Source organism: Pteropus vampyrus, unplaced genomic scaffold (genome assembly GCF_000151845.1).
Source record: "Pteropus vampyrus isolate Shadow unplaced genomic scaffold, Pvam_2.0 Scaffold430, whole genome shotgun sequence".
NCBI classification, from domain to species: Eukaryota; Metazoa; Chordata; class Mammalia; order Chiroptera; family Pteropodidae; genus Pteropus; species Pteropus vampyrus.
In genome coordinates, this window is record NW_011889211.1 from 153,057 (window position 1) to 167,628 (window position 14,572).

Below are 14,572 nucleotides of genomic sequence, written 5' to 3' on the forward strand. Positions count from 1 at the left end.
TAACACTAAGCAACACTCTTGAGTACTTCTCCATACTTCCGGGTGCTCGGGCTGCTCGGGGCTTTACGTGTGTCAGGGGGCGTCGTCCCCACCGACCGTATGGGGCAGGTGCTGTTACTGGTCCCTGCGTTCAGAAGAGGAGACAGGCTCAGAGGCCGTAGAGCTGTTAAGAGGTAGAACTGGGATTTGAACCCAGACACTCCAGGTGCAGAGTCGCAATGGGGCTGGCGTGAGGGCCGAACGAGCTAGTCCGCAGGCCAGCCTGCCATGAGTCAGATAGCGAGGAGGGAGGGCCGACCTTCAGAAGGGACGGCACATTCCAAGGCCCGATGGCCAGGCCACGGAGTCAAGTAAGAAGCTATTGAAATCCAGAGAATGAGAGGGAGAGAGGCGAGGAACAGGGAGGCCACTGGGGAGCTGGCCTTCCCAGCTGGGGGATAGAGTCGGGCTGTTTGTCTGAGAGCACGGGGAGGACGTGGGGTAGGGGACGCTGCGGCTGCAGGTTCCAGCCGGGCAGGTGGGTGCGTCCAGGTCAGGGCTGCCTGCCCGGGGGCCTGAGGATGTGCAGAAGCTGCTTCCCCAGGAGTCGGGCAGTCCCAGGGAGCTGGCTGCTGGCCCTCAGGCCCAGTGCCACCCTGGCAGGCGGGGCAGGTCAGGCTCTCGTTCCCCTGGGAAAGGTCAGCCTGGCCTGGCTCAGAGTCTTGACTCAGCCATGCTGGGAGGCCCAGGGCTCCGCTGGTGGCTCCTCCCCGGCCCCAGCCCCCCTTCTCTGGTGGCAGGGCACCAGCCGTGGAGGGGGGTGGGGAAGCCCCCCATGTCACAGCGTCCCAGACCAGGAATAGGCTCTGGCCCAGCCGTGTGGTCAGCCCCTCTGTGACCTCAAGTGCCCTGCCTGGTGACAGGAGATAGAGTGTTGCAGGGCTGGGCTCTGGTGGCCCCAGGCAAGCCCTATCAGGCTGGACAGAGCTCGAGCCAAGCCCAGAACTGTCCCCCAGTAGCTACAGGCCAGCTTTGCCATCAGGACTCGCCCCTTTGGTGGGCGCGAGGGAGAAGCCCCTGATGGCTTTGCACCTGAGCGTGGCTCGTGTGCACTGGTTGGTTTAATTAGTCTTCACGGGTGCAGAGCATGAGGCTTGGGGAGGGGAGGTGGAGCCCCCAGCCAGAGAGCTGCCCCCACTGCAGACACTGCAGAAGGGGCAGCCTGTGCTCGGCCTGGACCAGCAGTACCCACATCCACCACGGCTCACGGTGGAAAGTGTGCTGTCGTGATCAGTACACAGGGCTGTGGCTGACGCAGCTTCTGAGTACCAGCCCCGGGGAAGGCCCGGTCGGAGACAGGGCCACCGCTCAGAATGGGTAACTGAGTGGGGCTGATTCTAGGGGCAGGGCAGCCTGAGGGTTAGTAGAGGGGACGGTGTGGTGTCCTAGGGGACTGCTGCCACCCTTGAGCTGGTGACAGGCTGATGTAGAGAAGGCACGTCCTGTTGCCTCCTGAACTGGATGCTTTGGGCGTGTAGGAGACGAGCTGCTGTGATGGTTCAAAAGGAGAAAGTCGGGGTTTCTGCATGAACTGGGGGGGCAGCCAGACCCAGGGGCAGGCTCCAGACCCTTCTCTTGTTCCTTGTCAGTGGCCCCGAAGATACAGTCTAGCATCGACCAGCCGTCACCTGCCGTAGGAGAATTTACACTTCAGCTTTCAAGTCGGTGCTTCTTCCCCAGGAGAAGAGACACAAGGCAGCTTGCACAGTAGCCAGGGTGCCTGTGACCACGTGCGAGAGCTCGCTGGTTGGGGACGCGGCATGAATTATCTCGGTTCTGCCAAGGGACCCTCAAAGCACGTTCTCCACATATGCGAAAACGTGTGTGTGCACGCTCCCTCTCGCATGAGTGCACACGTGCTCACGCACACGCGTGCGCGCGCGCACACACACACACACACACACACACACACACGACTTCTGCTTTGCAGTTGGAAAGACCGAGGCCCAGAGGCTGAGCGATGAGCCGGAGCCCGCACGGCCCAGGAGCACTGCCCTCCGCTGTGCAGGAAAACTTGACGTTGAAAGCATGATGTTGCAGGCATTTTCCCGGAGTGGCAGGCAAGGCTTCATTAGATTGTATGCAGGTGTTTTTTTCCATCTTGCGAAGTGTGTGTTTTACCACTTATTGGGGAAAGAGTAGCCATTTCACAGTGTACCTCCGATTTGCAGACATACTTGCTGAAACAGGCCAAAGCAGGCATCATAGTCGATTTTAAAGAAAATAAGCAGAAAGAAAAAGGTAAGCAAAGTTCAGGTGTGAGGGGTCTATGCAAAACCCTGGTGGGGTTCCAGGCGGGGTTCCAGGCGGGGTTCCAGGCGGGGTTCCAGGCGGGGTTCCAGGACTGGCGGACATTCTGGAAGCTCTGATGCACAGAAGGCGCCCAGCAAGGTTGCCGACTGAGTGGCCGAGTCGCCGTCGCGCCCACCCAGGGCTTGGGGTTTCTGAAATAAGGAAGTGGCATGACTCAGGACTCAGTCTGCTGGATTTCCCCCCTCCCCGCCCCCCGCCCCCACTCCTTTGATAGAAAATTTTATTTTGCGATGTGGGATTTTGAACGTGACGGTTGGCAGGAGGTGCGTGGCTGAGCCCCTCTTGCAGGCGGCCTATGCTCTTCGCAGAGGGGAAAACACAGTGTCAGAGTTGAGGGGCCAGCAGGGTGGCGTGAGCGAACGTGTTTCACGGAGGGGGTGCTGGTTTCCAGAGGGAGCAGCTGTGACATTCCTGGGATGCAGTGCAGACTGACATGGTGCCCATGGGTGCTGGAAGGGCGCTTGCCCCAGTTTATCTGAACTTGGGTGGGATGGGGGTTGGCTCTTGGGGCAGATTCCCAGGGGAGAGAGCTGCCTGTGGCAGGGACCCTGAGAGGGTAGTAGCTCGGGAGGGATCCAGGGCAGAGATGTGACAGGGACAGAAGTCTGTCTGGGTACTGAGTCACGGCTTCTGTGAGAACGAACGGTTTGTCACAGGTCCCTGGATGGTGCGTGTGCAGCCAGAGCAGCCAGCGGCCAGGCTAAGCCCCCAAGCGACCATGTTGAGAGACACCCCTCTCGCTGCCACCCCTGCGACTACCTCTTGCTCCTTCACCTCATTCCACGTTTGATGTCCGTGACTCAGACCTCCTGGCTCGACTTCCTGTCTCGGTCGATTTCACTTCCTAGTTCCTGCCTCCTAATACTTCAGAATGAAACTCCTTCCTTAGAAATTAGAAGTGGGGTCGGGGAATCCAGACCGCAGGGGACGTTGGCAGAGTGTGCCATCTGGGTACCAGGGCAGGGTGTGCGTGCCCCTGGCCAGGAGCAGTGGGCACTTCCTCCTGCCTCTTCCGGGGATGGTCCAGGGTGCCCTGTGGGCAATAAGCCCTGAGCCCCAGAGAGGTGGCAGAGATACCTATGGGATGTCCAGTGGCCCCAGGCCCAGACACCAGGAGTGTCTAGAGCTTTGTCCATTTGCCGAGCGCCTCCTGGCAGCCTAGCGGTGTGGGTGCAGAGACGTGGCCGTTAGTGAGCAGGGAGGCAAAGAAGCTGATCAGGGAGCTGATTTCAGTGCTCTAGAGATGACAAAACCCTGTGACAGCAGGGTGACCGGGAAGGGTGGTCAAGGAAGGCTGCTCTGAGGAGGTTTCACTCAGCTGAGCCCAGAGCGAAAAGAGGCAGATCTGTGAAAAAGCCGTGGAAGCAGTGGGGACAGCTGGTGCATGTCCTGGGGCACCTCCCAGGCTGGCATCGCGGGCCAGCACCTGGCATGAGCGAGCGAGGGAGGGGGGTGGGAGGCAGGCCGGCAGGTGGGCGGGGCCGGCCCCACACAGAGGCCTCCGGATTTTACTCCCAGAGCCTCGTTTGGTTCCTCGTGGGAAGATCTGAAGCAGAGGAGTGGCGAGATTGGGTTGGCGTCATTAAAAGCTCACTGCGGAGAATGGAAGTCCAAGGCCCCTGGCATGGTTGGGATTTGCTGCCCTCCATGGTCTCGGAGCACAGGCCTGGGACAGGCTCTCCCGAGATGCCTGTCATTCTTGAGTTTCCATGGGTAGGATGGAAAGGCTGAGGGCTAAAGGGACAGGCAGGGCAGTGACCCCAGAGCTGGAGAAATCGGTCATGACCTGGATCTAGCTCCAAAGTTCAACCCAGTTAACTTTCAACCTTCTGGGAGCTGTGGGGACACCTGTGGCAGGTGTTTGTAGGGGCAGCAGGCTGAGAGGAGAGAGGTGGCCAGGACAAGGGTCCCTGGAGCAGCTCAGAGCCACCTGGGGACCCCAAAGCTTTTCCCTAAATGGCTGGAGCTCTCTTTGCCCTTGAATAGTCTCAAAACCGAGACTTCCTCTCCAGGCGCTGGGGCCAGCTCTGGCGGTGCTGACGGAGCATGTGGCCCCCTTCCCGCCCTCTCGGACTCGATTTCCCCACAGAGGGCCTGGCCCGTCCAGGTGGCTTGAGGCCGGGTGGGGGCAGACCGCGGGTGGAGCCGGCAGCGGGGGAGTGACAGCAGAGGAGGCTGTTTGCTCCCGTCTGCCGGGCGGAGAAGCCCTGTTTTTCTGAACCCTCTGTTACCGCTGCTGACGCGCCACCGCCAGCTCGGAGGAGGGGAGGGAGGGGGGAGCGGTGCCAAGTCGGCCCGCCCCTTCTGAACCTGGGCCTCTGCCACGCTCCCCCGCCCGTCCTGGCTCCGTCTGGAGGTCACATTCAGCCCTGACGCGGCGTGCTGGGCCAGGCAGCAGGAAGAGCCAGCGAGCCGCCCCTCGAGGCTGCCGGGTGCCGCGGCCCCGTCGGGCTTGGGTCCTTGGCCTTTGGCCAGCAGGGGCATCGGGGGTCCGGGGGTGCAGGCCAGCACCCCTCGCCGAGCCCCCACGCCGGGGTCCTTGGTGCCTGGAGGAGCCACGGACACTGTGCGCCCTGGTGACGCCTGGCACGGGCCACCCAGCACACAACTGACAGCTTCCCTCTGCCCGCCCCCATCGGCGAAGGGCACCTCACTCTCCCGCAGCTGCCGGAGTGGGGGACGGCGTCCGTCCGTCCGTCCGGGGTGGCAGTGCTGGAGTCCTGGGCCTGGCCGTCAGCAAGGAGCTGCCCCCACCTTCCCCAGAGCCAGCCTCCGCCTGCCTGCGGTCCCTCCCCTCCCCCTTCCCCCTCCCTCCTCCCCCTCTCCTCCCTCCTCCTCCTCCCTCCTCCCTGGCGCTGTTGGAGGAGAAGGATGTGAGACTGAGCTGAGCCGCCAGCAGACGCCAGAGCCGGCCGCCCAGCCTCCCGCCTCCCAGCCCGCTGCTCCCAGCTCCGTTCCCTGGAGCATCCTCCAAGCCGTATGTTTCCGGAAAACTTGGCGGAGGGGGAGACGCAGATGAGAGGATGTGAGTGAGTGGCCCCGGGGAGGGGGGCTTTGGGCCGCAGTGACAGGGATGGGGGGCCGGGGCCAGGGGCTCAGGGGTTCTGTGCCTGTGGGACTGCACCCCTACCCTTTTTTCCTGGGATCCCCTCTCCTGCCTCTCCTGCCTGTAGGGCCCGGGTTCTCCAGGAAGGAGGGTGCGACCCTGGTCTCGGGGGTGCCGGTTGGAGCATGCTGGAGGTGTTTCTCCAGGGGGACTGGCGTGGCGGGGGCTTCCGCTGGGTCTGGTTCGGGTGGTTTCCAAGGCATGGTGGGGTCTAAAGTGCTTCTCCCTGCGCCCGGCATCCTCTGTCTGGGGCCATAGGAACTGGAACCAGAGGGAAGTGTGCGCCGCCCGCCCCCACCCCAGGGGCTCCGGCCAGCAGTGGCCGCACGCGTACCCCAGCCCCTCACACGGTAGTTAAGGAAACTGAGGCCCGAGAGAGGGAGATGGCCGAGACCACACAGAACGTTCTGGGCAGGGCTTCTGGACGCTACGTCCGGTGTTCCTCGTGAGCCTCTCGCCGTCGGGAGGGGCCGGGTGACCCGCGACCCGCCCCCACCCCCCACCAGCTCTCGCTGCTGCCGCACGTGGAGGTAGTTCGGACCCCAGCCCTCCCTGGACTCCGATGCACCTCGCTCTCTGTTTGCCCAGTTCAGAAATGTCAGCCTCCCCAGGGTCCAGCTCCCTCTGGGCGCCCGCCGCTCCCCCGCGGGAGGCCCAGATGGGAGACCCACCCCCTCCCACCCAGGGTTCCGGCCCGACGTGTTTGCCTGGGCTCTCTTGGCCCCGGCCGGGGAAATATAAATAAACGCGCGTCCCCATCGTCCTCCGCCAGGTTCTGTGGCGGTGGCAGCTGCTGCTGGCTCGGGCAGAGGGAAAGGTCAGGGGGCCGAGTTGCACTTGATCCCACGCCCTCCCCTCCCCTCCGCCTGTCCTTGAGGAACCCTGAGGGGCTGGGAGCCACGTGGCCCTGTGGCCTTCTCAGGGGAGCAGGTGGCCTGTCCGTCCAGCACCACCCCCACCCGCTGGGTCCAGAAACCCCGGCTCCCCACGCCCACCCGACCCCTGGGCCTGGTCCACGAGCTCGTGAGGTGCTGTCCCCCCGCCGCCCCCCACCTTTCCCAGCCTTGGCGTCCCTGTCCTGGGGAAGGGAAGCTGTTGCTCAGGGCCTTGCGGCAAAGGGTGAGCCGCAAGCAAGTCTCTGAAGGGCTCTGCAAAGTCCGGGTCACCTGGCTGTGGGACACAGTGGTTTGTTGACGGGGTTTCCGCTGCTCTTGTGTTATTTCTGTCAGAGTCTTGTGTGCAGCAAGCCACCGGCACGCGTGCGGATGGATGAAAGGATGGGTGGATGAATGAATGAAAGAGAGAGGCTGCCAGCCCCTCGGGCTCCTGCACCCCTGCGGCATTCCCGCCGTAACCCTCCCTGCCTGCAGCTTGATTCGATGCAAGGAAAATGGCCTCAAACTTCGTTGTGGGAAGTCTTTGGTTAGTCGTTACGAGTCTAGCGCTGGGGCTCAGAGGCCGCTGTGTTCCCAGCAACGTGACTCAGGCTTCATGCCTGCCGCCCTCTGGGGGGCCCCAGTCCTGCCCCACAGCCCCTAGGGGCCTGGAGCCCGCCTCCCGCCGGGCCATCGGGAAGTGGGCTGACCCCACCTGCCCTGCAGACTGGCCGCTGCTCAGGGAGCGCTGCCGCCTGGGGACGCGGGCAGAAACGGGGAGGCGCCGGTCGTGGGCCCGTGTGTGCCGCAGCTCAGCGGGCAGATGGCCTGAGACCCGGGGCCAGGCTTCTCGGGGTGCTGCCTCTAGCCTGGGACGGGATCTTTCTGCGGAGCCTGGTGTTCAGAGCATTGAAAATAGAAGTGGGGGTTGGGGTACAGCTCTGGCCTGAGTGTGGGGATGGAGAGAACTTTCTCTGACCTCAGTGGGTTTGGGGTGGAGTCTGCCCATTCCTGGGGGGCCTGTCTCCCTGCATCAGGATACCGTGAGGCTGTGAGCAGCTCGCAGAGTTGGGGGCAAGTCCACTGTCAGCCCCTGGACCAGCCCAGTGGGCCCCGAGTCCAGGGTGGGCCTTTGGACCCTGGGGTGCCCCAGTTACCTAGGTGTGGAGGCTTCTGGCCCCAGCTCACCCCCACCTGGACTCTCCACTACCCCCCAGACCGCCCCCGGCTCACACGTTCCTTCCTCTCCCTGGCCCAGTGCAGCCGGAAAACAGCCGGTCTCCCGAGGCCTTGTCTGCAGCTGCAAGTGCGTGTCAGTGCCGGGTCACGGCTGCAGGGAGGCAGGGGAGGTGGAGGCCGGGAGGGGTCTGTGCCCCAGACCTCAGCCCGCAGCTCCCGGGGACCTTGACAGCAGCCTCGGTGGGGGTGCACTTGTGGGGAGCGCCCACCTGCCCTCCCAGTACCCAGAGCCTAGGCCCCTCCCACGCAGCCTAGGGGGGGCCAGGCCCTCCACCCCCAATCTCTCTGGTGCCCATCCCCCTGCCACTTCTGGGCGGTTTAGACCCAAGCAGCGGGTCTCAGGCTTGGCGTCAGGGCTGCCCAGCGCTCTGTCGGTCCCCCCAGGCCATGGGCACAGCCCTCACCTGCCGCCCTCCCCCAGGTCTCCTGGAACATGGCCGGAACTGGTCGGCCATCGCCCGGATGGTGGGCTCCAAGACCGTGTCACAGTGTAAGAACTTCTACTTCAACTACAAGAAAAGGCAGAACCTGGATGAGATCCTGCAGCAGCACAAGCTGAAGATGGTGAGCACCACCCCCCCACACACACACCCCCGCCACCCACCTCCCCAGGCGTCTGGCCAGGCCTGGGGCCTCTCGCGCCTCACGCCCAGCAGACCCGCGGGGCGGCGGCAGGGTCAGCATCCCTCCCGGGTACGGGGATGGGCAGGCGTGCCCGCTCTGTGCCAGGCTCTCCTCTCGGGGCCTGGAGAGCCGGCTGGGGCCCGAGGCCAGAGCCTGGTGGGTCAGGCACTGACTCACCCGGGTGTCGTGGCTGTCAGAGCATCAGAATGAAGACGGAGAGGCAAATGAACCCCAAGCGAGCGTCTCCCCCACTCCGTTTGACCTCACAGGCTTAGGACTGTGCCGGGGAGGGGAGGACAGGTCAGGGAGCAGCCAGCCCAGCCCTGGCCTCCCAGGGGCTCCCGGGGGCGCTGAGACCTGTCCTTTTCCCCGGGGCACAGACTTGCCTCTGAGCAAACAAACGGTCTCCGTGGAGGGACTGCTTCCTCCGCAGCTGGTCAGCGGAAGCGAGGGCCATTTGGGGGTGGCCTCTGCTCCCTCTCCCTCCAGTTTGGGCACGCTGGTGGCATGCCAGGCATCGGCACCACTTCAAGTATGGGGAAACTGAGGCTTAGCCAGGCTCACGAACAACTGACTTGGGTATGAAGCCACAGCTGTGTGACCTGAGGATAATGGTCTAAATCATTGGGCCGTACATGCCTCAGAGAGACGCAGGTACAGGAAGGAGCAAGCAGCCCTCCTGCCTGCAGGCGAGCCACCTGTCGCTGGGTTTACAGTTTAAGGTTCGCTCTCCCGTGCAGCCCGCTGAGGTCCAGCGAGGAGGAGCAGGCTGCGGAGGGTGCACGGCACGTGCAGAATTCCAGGACACCCCATCCCCAGCGCTCTTGAGTGTTCTGGGGGGACACTGTTCATGTCTCTGTGACCAGGGCTGGGGCTGGCCCTCAGGCTTCAGTGGGGCCCCTGCCAGCGCCCCGGTCCTCATCCTGTCCAGTTAGGCCACGCCTCCTTCATGCCCCTGTTTTCTGGGACCACTGGAATCGGTCCCCACGCTCCTCAAGCTTCAGGCAGTGCTCGCTCGCATACCAGGAATTCTGCTTTTCCCTAGATTTTCCAGGATTCTGGTTTTCCGGAGGGAGGAAGACTCAGTGAGGGCGAGGGCACCATGCACCTGTCCTTAACACCTGCCAGAATCCTTAGAGCAAAGAGGCTGCTGAGCCCCAGCAGCCTGGGCTGCCTCTGCAAAGCCCGGCTCAGAATTGGGGGCACGGACTCCGAGCGCCGCCCCAGGCACACAGGGATGTCTTCCTGTTCCCTGTGCCCTCTCCTTCCTCTCCGCCCCTCCGCTCCTGCCCCCCACCCTGCCCTCCCGCACTCCCCGCCCCTCCCAGTCAGCGTCCACAGCCCGCAGAGCCCAGGCGGTTGGGTTATAGGCGTCCCCTCTGGCAGCGTGCTGGCCCTAGGCCTCGCTTTCCAGGTTTCCTCGGGGTGTGGCCGCACTGCGCCCCTGGGAACCGCAGAACTTGGAGGACCAGAGAGCCCAGCAAGGCAGATGGTGCAGCCAGGGCTCGGGGGTGGAAGGAGGGTCGTGTCCTGGTCTGACCGGCACCTGTACGGCCTTGGGCAGTGGCTTCACTCTCCTGAGCCTCAGTTTCCTGTGTGTGAGGTGGGGCAGTAACAGCCCTTACGCTGAGAACACGGGAGAAGCTCGAGCGAGTTACAGCCTGTCAGGAGCCGTGAGGGTTCGCTGCCCTTGCTGTGACTCCCGTTAATTAGCAATCATCACCGTCATCGCTACTCCTGATCGTAGCGGTATTCGTATCGTCGTTATTATTTCTAATCCACCGACCCCCTCTCCTTCCCCAGGGTGTGGGAGGTACCCCCTTGACTGGCGTGTGCAGGGACAGCCAAAGCAGGGACTGGGCCCGAGACACCGGTGTAAGTCCAGACTCTGCCACTTACTCGCCGCGTGGCCTGGGGCCTGCGGCGTGGCTCCCCTGTGCCGAGGCTCGCCCACCTCCGAAGTGGGGGCAATGCTGGGGCCCCCTCAAAGGGCTGTGGCAGGATGGTGGGAGCGAGTGTGCGTGTAGGTGCCTGGGTCGCTGGGGCGTCACCTCTGCCCCAGTCGTCAGTCAGGTGGGGGGTCTGTCCGCTCCTGGACTGACCGGCTGGCCAGTCGGTCGATCGACTGGCCGACTCGCTCCTTTGCTCCTTCCCTCCTTCAGCCGAGCGGGGTGCTGGAGGGCAGGGCTCGGGGTGAGAGGCTTCACGCCCAGCTCTGGGGCTGCCTGGAGCCCGCGAGCGCCTGGCCTCGATTTCCTCTGGAAGTAGAGCTAAGGCGAAGACCCACTGAGGGCCGCTTCGGGGAGCAGATGGGTTTCTGCTGCAAAGCGGGTGCCTGGCCGTTGGACAGGGCTCAGCACGTGTTGGACGCTGTCCCAGCTGAGCACTCAGCAAGCCGTCCCTGGGCGCCGTCTGCATCTGCCGAGGGTCTACGTGGGCGGGGTTTTCCTGCTGGACTGGGGAGCTGGGCCTTTCTCTGGTGGACACTGGGAGCCATTAAAAGTTTGTGAGCCAAGGGGCAGACTGGCTTAAGGCTGAGTGAGATGTAGCTGAGGCTGCGGGAGAAGGTCACCCTCTGTGTCCCCTGACCCCAAACGCTCCGGTGGGTGGCAGCATCGCTGGCAGCCGAGGAGCAGGCTGAACAGAAGGGGGACTCAGAGGCCCAGCACGGGCCCCTTCCCAGTCCCCCGAGGTTACCTCATTGCGCTCTTTCCCCAGGCGAGGGCGATGAGGCCAGGAGGGAGTGGGTGCCTGGGGAGACCACGGCGGGGGTGTGACCCGGCCTGTAGGAGCCCCCGGCTTCCTTTGCGGGCCTGCCCCTGTGTCACTAGACAGGACTCTCACACAATTGCACGGTTTGGTCCTGCTGGGTGAACAGTGGACCACACGTCACGGACTGAAGGCGGGGGGCTGGCCGGCCACCTTCCGGGGCCGACAGACAGGTGAACCTCACTGACGGCTCATGGATGAGAAAGAGCAGTGGAGGGTGCGGAAGTGGCCCTTGCTCCCGGCTGACCTCGCAGGCTCAGCCTCCCATTGAGGGCCGCAGAGAAAGGGCCGCGAGCGGACGCGGGGACCCGCCGTAGGAAGCCGGACTCAGGCCAGGCCCATCTGTCCTGACAGTGGCCACCCAGGGTGGGTTCCTGTTGCTGCACTGTGCGAGCCGGCCTCGTGAGATGCTGCTGAACTCAGTGACCCCTGCTTCCCACCTCTCCCCTGCACCCGTCAGTCCCCAGGAGAAAGAGGGGTCCCCGCGAATCCTGAGGCAGTGGCGGCCACTTCTGGCGGCTGGCCAGGCCCTGTCTGGAGCTCAGGAAGACATGTCACCCTTTCCTTCATGCCCGCGCAGGAAGGAACGGGGGAAGCAGAGAGAGGGTCGGTGGGTGGCCCCTCCTGCCTTGCACCAGGCCTGGCCTTAGTGTGGCCGCAGGCGACGTCAGCAGGAAGCAGGACCTGGCGGGCAGGCAGAGCTGTCCCAGAGTTACGTAACATTTGGCAGCGGTGTCTTCTCTGAGGCTTTCCCTCCCCCTGCTTCTGGCCGAAGGTTACCCTTCTCTCCCATCTGCGAATCCAGGCCCTGGGGCCCCGCTTCCGTATTTCTTCATCTGTTTGTCTCAGCCCAGGCCCAGCCTTGCCATGTTTTCCTCTGCCGAGTCCCCCATCTGCGTCCGTCTGCACAGACCCGCAGAGGGAGAGGAACCTACCTGCCTTCAAACCCGGGCTCCTCGACTGCTGGGCCGGGGGGTTTGGGGCACGCGTCACGGCCTCTCTGAGCCCCCGTCTGTGCCTGTCAGGTCCCTCCACCCGAAGACGTAGCGACGGAGCACCTGCTCCGTGCCGGGGGTGCCGCCGAGAGCGTGCAGAGGTGCTGGCCCTCGGGCGAGTTCCAGCGGAGACGCGTTGACACACAGATAATTTCAGATCGTGCTCTGAAGACGAGACGAGGGGTTGGTGGGCGGCAAGGTTGAACTGGTGTCGGCAGGGTCATCAGGGAAGAGCTCTCAGAAGAGCCGACGACGTGAGTCACGCTGGCATCTGGCAAAGGGACGTCCAGGCCGAGGGACGCCCGTGCAGAGGCCCTGGGGCTGGGACGTGGTACGCACGGGTGCACAGCGGGGCCGCGTGTTTGTAGCCGAGAGACTAAGGTCAGGGTTGAATGAGCACGTTGGAGAGGTGGTGGGGATCTAGGCCTGTGTGGAGGAGTAGGGCTTGCGGTTCTGTTTCAGGGGTTTCGGGGTCCTCCGGAGGGTTTGAAGCAGGGAGCAGCATGTTCTGCTTTGCAGGGCAGCTGTGCATATTCGGCGAATGAATGTGTGGAAAACACTTGGCACATAGTAGGAGCTTAATTAATAAACATCAGCTGTAATTATTACGACCAGTATCCAACATCTCCTGATCTATCCACACGCAGCCCCAATTCTGAGGTGCAGGGCTCATGTGGAAGAATTTGATATAATTCCTGAGACATTCAGCACATCCTGGCCTCTCAGATCCAAATATAGTTGGGGGGATTCAGGTGCTGACATCGGACCCATCCCGCTTGGCCTGATGGCCTGGGGAGACCCTACTAGAGAGACCTTGCGACCCGGCCCACAGGAGCCCTTGTTCCCTGCAAGCCCCCCCCACCCAACCCCCCCCAGCCAGCCAGTCACTCGCCTTACCCAACCCCTAGCACTGGAGCGAGTCCCCGCCCGCTAAAAATAGATTGGGGAAGAAGGGGGAACCCTCAGCCGCGCCCACAGAAGCCACCGCCACACAACTTTCTCGCGCCTCCATGGGCTTCGGCCAGGGGCCCGTAGGGGAAGCTTGGGGTTTGGGGCAGGGCTGGGGCAGCCCCTGGAGCAGGAGGGGGCAGAGCAGGCTGGGCGTTCCCATAACGGCTGGTGGACACTGGGCAGGGCGGGGCTGTGGCCCTCTGGCCAAGTGCTGGTGACGGAAACCGTGACTAACGGGCAAACGGACATTTTCCTTTTCCTCCCGATGCTCCCAGCGGTGACGCCCCGAGGACCCCCCCCACCCCGTTTGCTCTGGGAGGAGGCAGGACAGGAAGGGACCCCCACCCCCAGGCTGGGCTGGGCCTCGGGGACCCCTGACGCCTGTTTCCAGCCAGTCCATGGTGAGAGTTCAGAGTGGGCAGGGCCTCGGCCCCTGGAGGTGACGGGGCATTTGCCCCACGAGCAGGCAGTACCTCCTTGTGACGTCGGGTGGCTTTCTCCTGGGGCCCGGGGACTTGGTGGAGGGACGGTGCATCAGTCTTGTGCCCTATAACGAAGCACCACCAACCGGGTGGCTTAAAACCACAGAAACGCATTCTCTCCCAGTCCTGGAGCCAAAAGTCTGAAATTGGGGTGTCAGTGGGGCCACGCTCCCTCCGAAGGCTCCCGGGGCAGGTCCCGCCTTGTCTCCTGCAGCTCCTGGTGGTGGCCGGTAGTCCTCGCGTTCCTTGGCTTGCACGTGCGTCACTGCTCTGCGTGCCTCAGTGTCCAGACGCCCCTCTCATAAGGACACTGGTCCCATTGGACGTAAGGCCCTCCCTACCACAGTGTGACCTCATCTTCACTAATCACGCCCGCTCAGAGCTTGTTTCCAAATAAGGTCACATTCTGGGTTTGGGTGGACACGAATTCTGGGGGACACTCTCCACCCCAGGATAAGGGCTTCGTTCAGAGCTGTCGGCACATCTGGGAGCATCGCAGCTTCCGCCTGCTTATTCGGAGACCCAGAAGGGCTCCGGCTGCAACCCTGCCTGTCACACCGGCTGCACTGGCGGGGGTGGGGGAACATTCTACTCGCCCTAGGAGTCTCTGGTCACCTCGAGACCCCCCGCACACTCTGCCTCCACATATACCCCAACTCTCTGCTGTGTGTGTTCCAGCCTCAAATGCTGCCTGTTTGTAGTCACTCAGTCAATCAACAAACGCCTTCTGAACCTCTGCCCGTCTCAGCGTGGTGCAGTACGCAGACACCCACTGTGTCTCTTCTGCCTTCCTAGAGCTCCCGGTGAGGTGCAAAGATGGGGGCTGTCAGTGAGGAGTGACGTTTGCACCCAGGCAAGGGGGCGGGCTCCGGCTCCCTGCAGAGGAGCCAGCCTTCCAAGGACTGGGGTGCGGTGAGGAGGGACCTGAAAGGCTTCACGCCGAGGGCCCCCTTTCTGTTCTTGAACACGCCCAGCTCATGCCCACCTCTGGGCCTCGGTGCTTGCGGTTCCCTCCCCCTGGACCACTCTTGGCCAGAGCCGGCCGGCTCCCTCTCAGCAGCAACTCGGAGAAGCCCCCTTGCCCCCCACATTCGTACAGTGAGGCCCCTGCGCCCACCCTCTCTGGCCCGACCCCGTCTGACCCCCTCCGAATCCTGTCCGCTGCATCTTTTAGAGATG

The 14,572-nt window shown here is 63.4% G+C and overlaps 1 protein-coding gene across 1 annotated transcript in view; it reads left to right on the forward strand.

The window, feature by feature from the left end:
* Positions 1-14,572, forward strand: part of NCOR2 (nuclear receptor corepressor 2) — a 189,120-nt gene that overhangs the window by 127,430 nt on the left and 47,118 nt on the right. Inside the window, exon 20 of the mRNA XM_023523892.1 lies at positions 7,994-8,136. Within this exon, the coding sequence (XP_023379660.1) occupies positions 7,994-8,136 (143 nt within the window). The remainder of the gene's footprint in view (positions 1-7,993; positions 8,137-14,572) is intronic.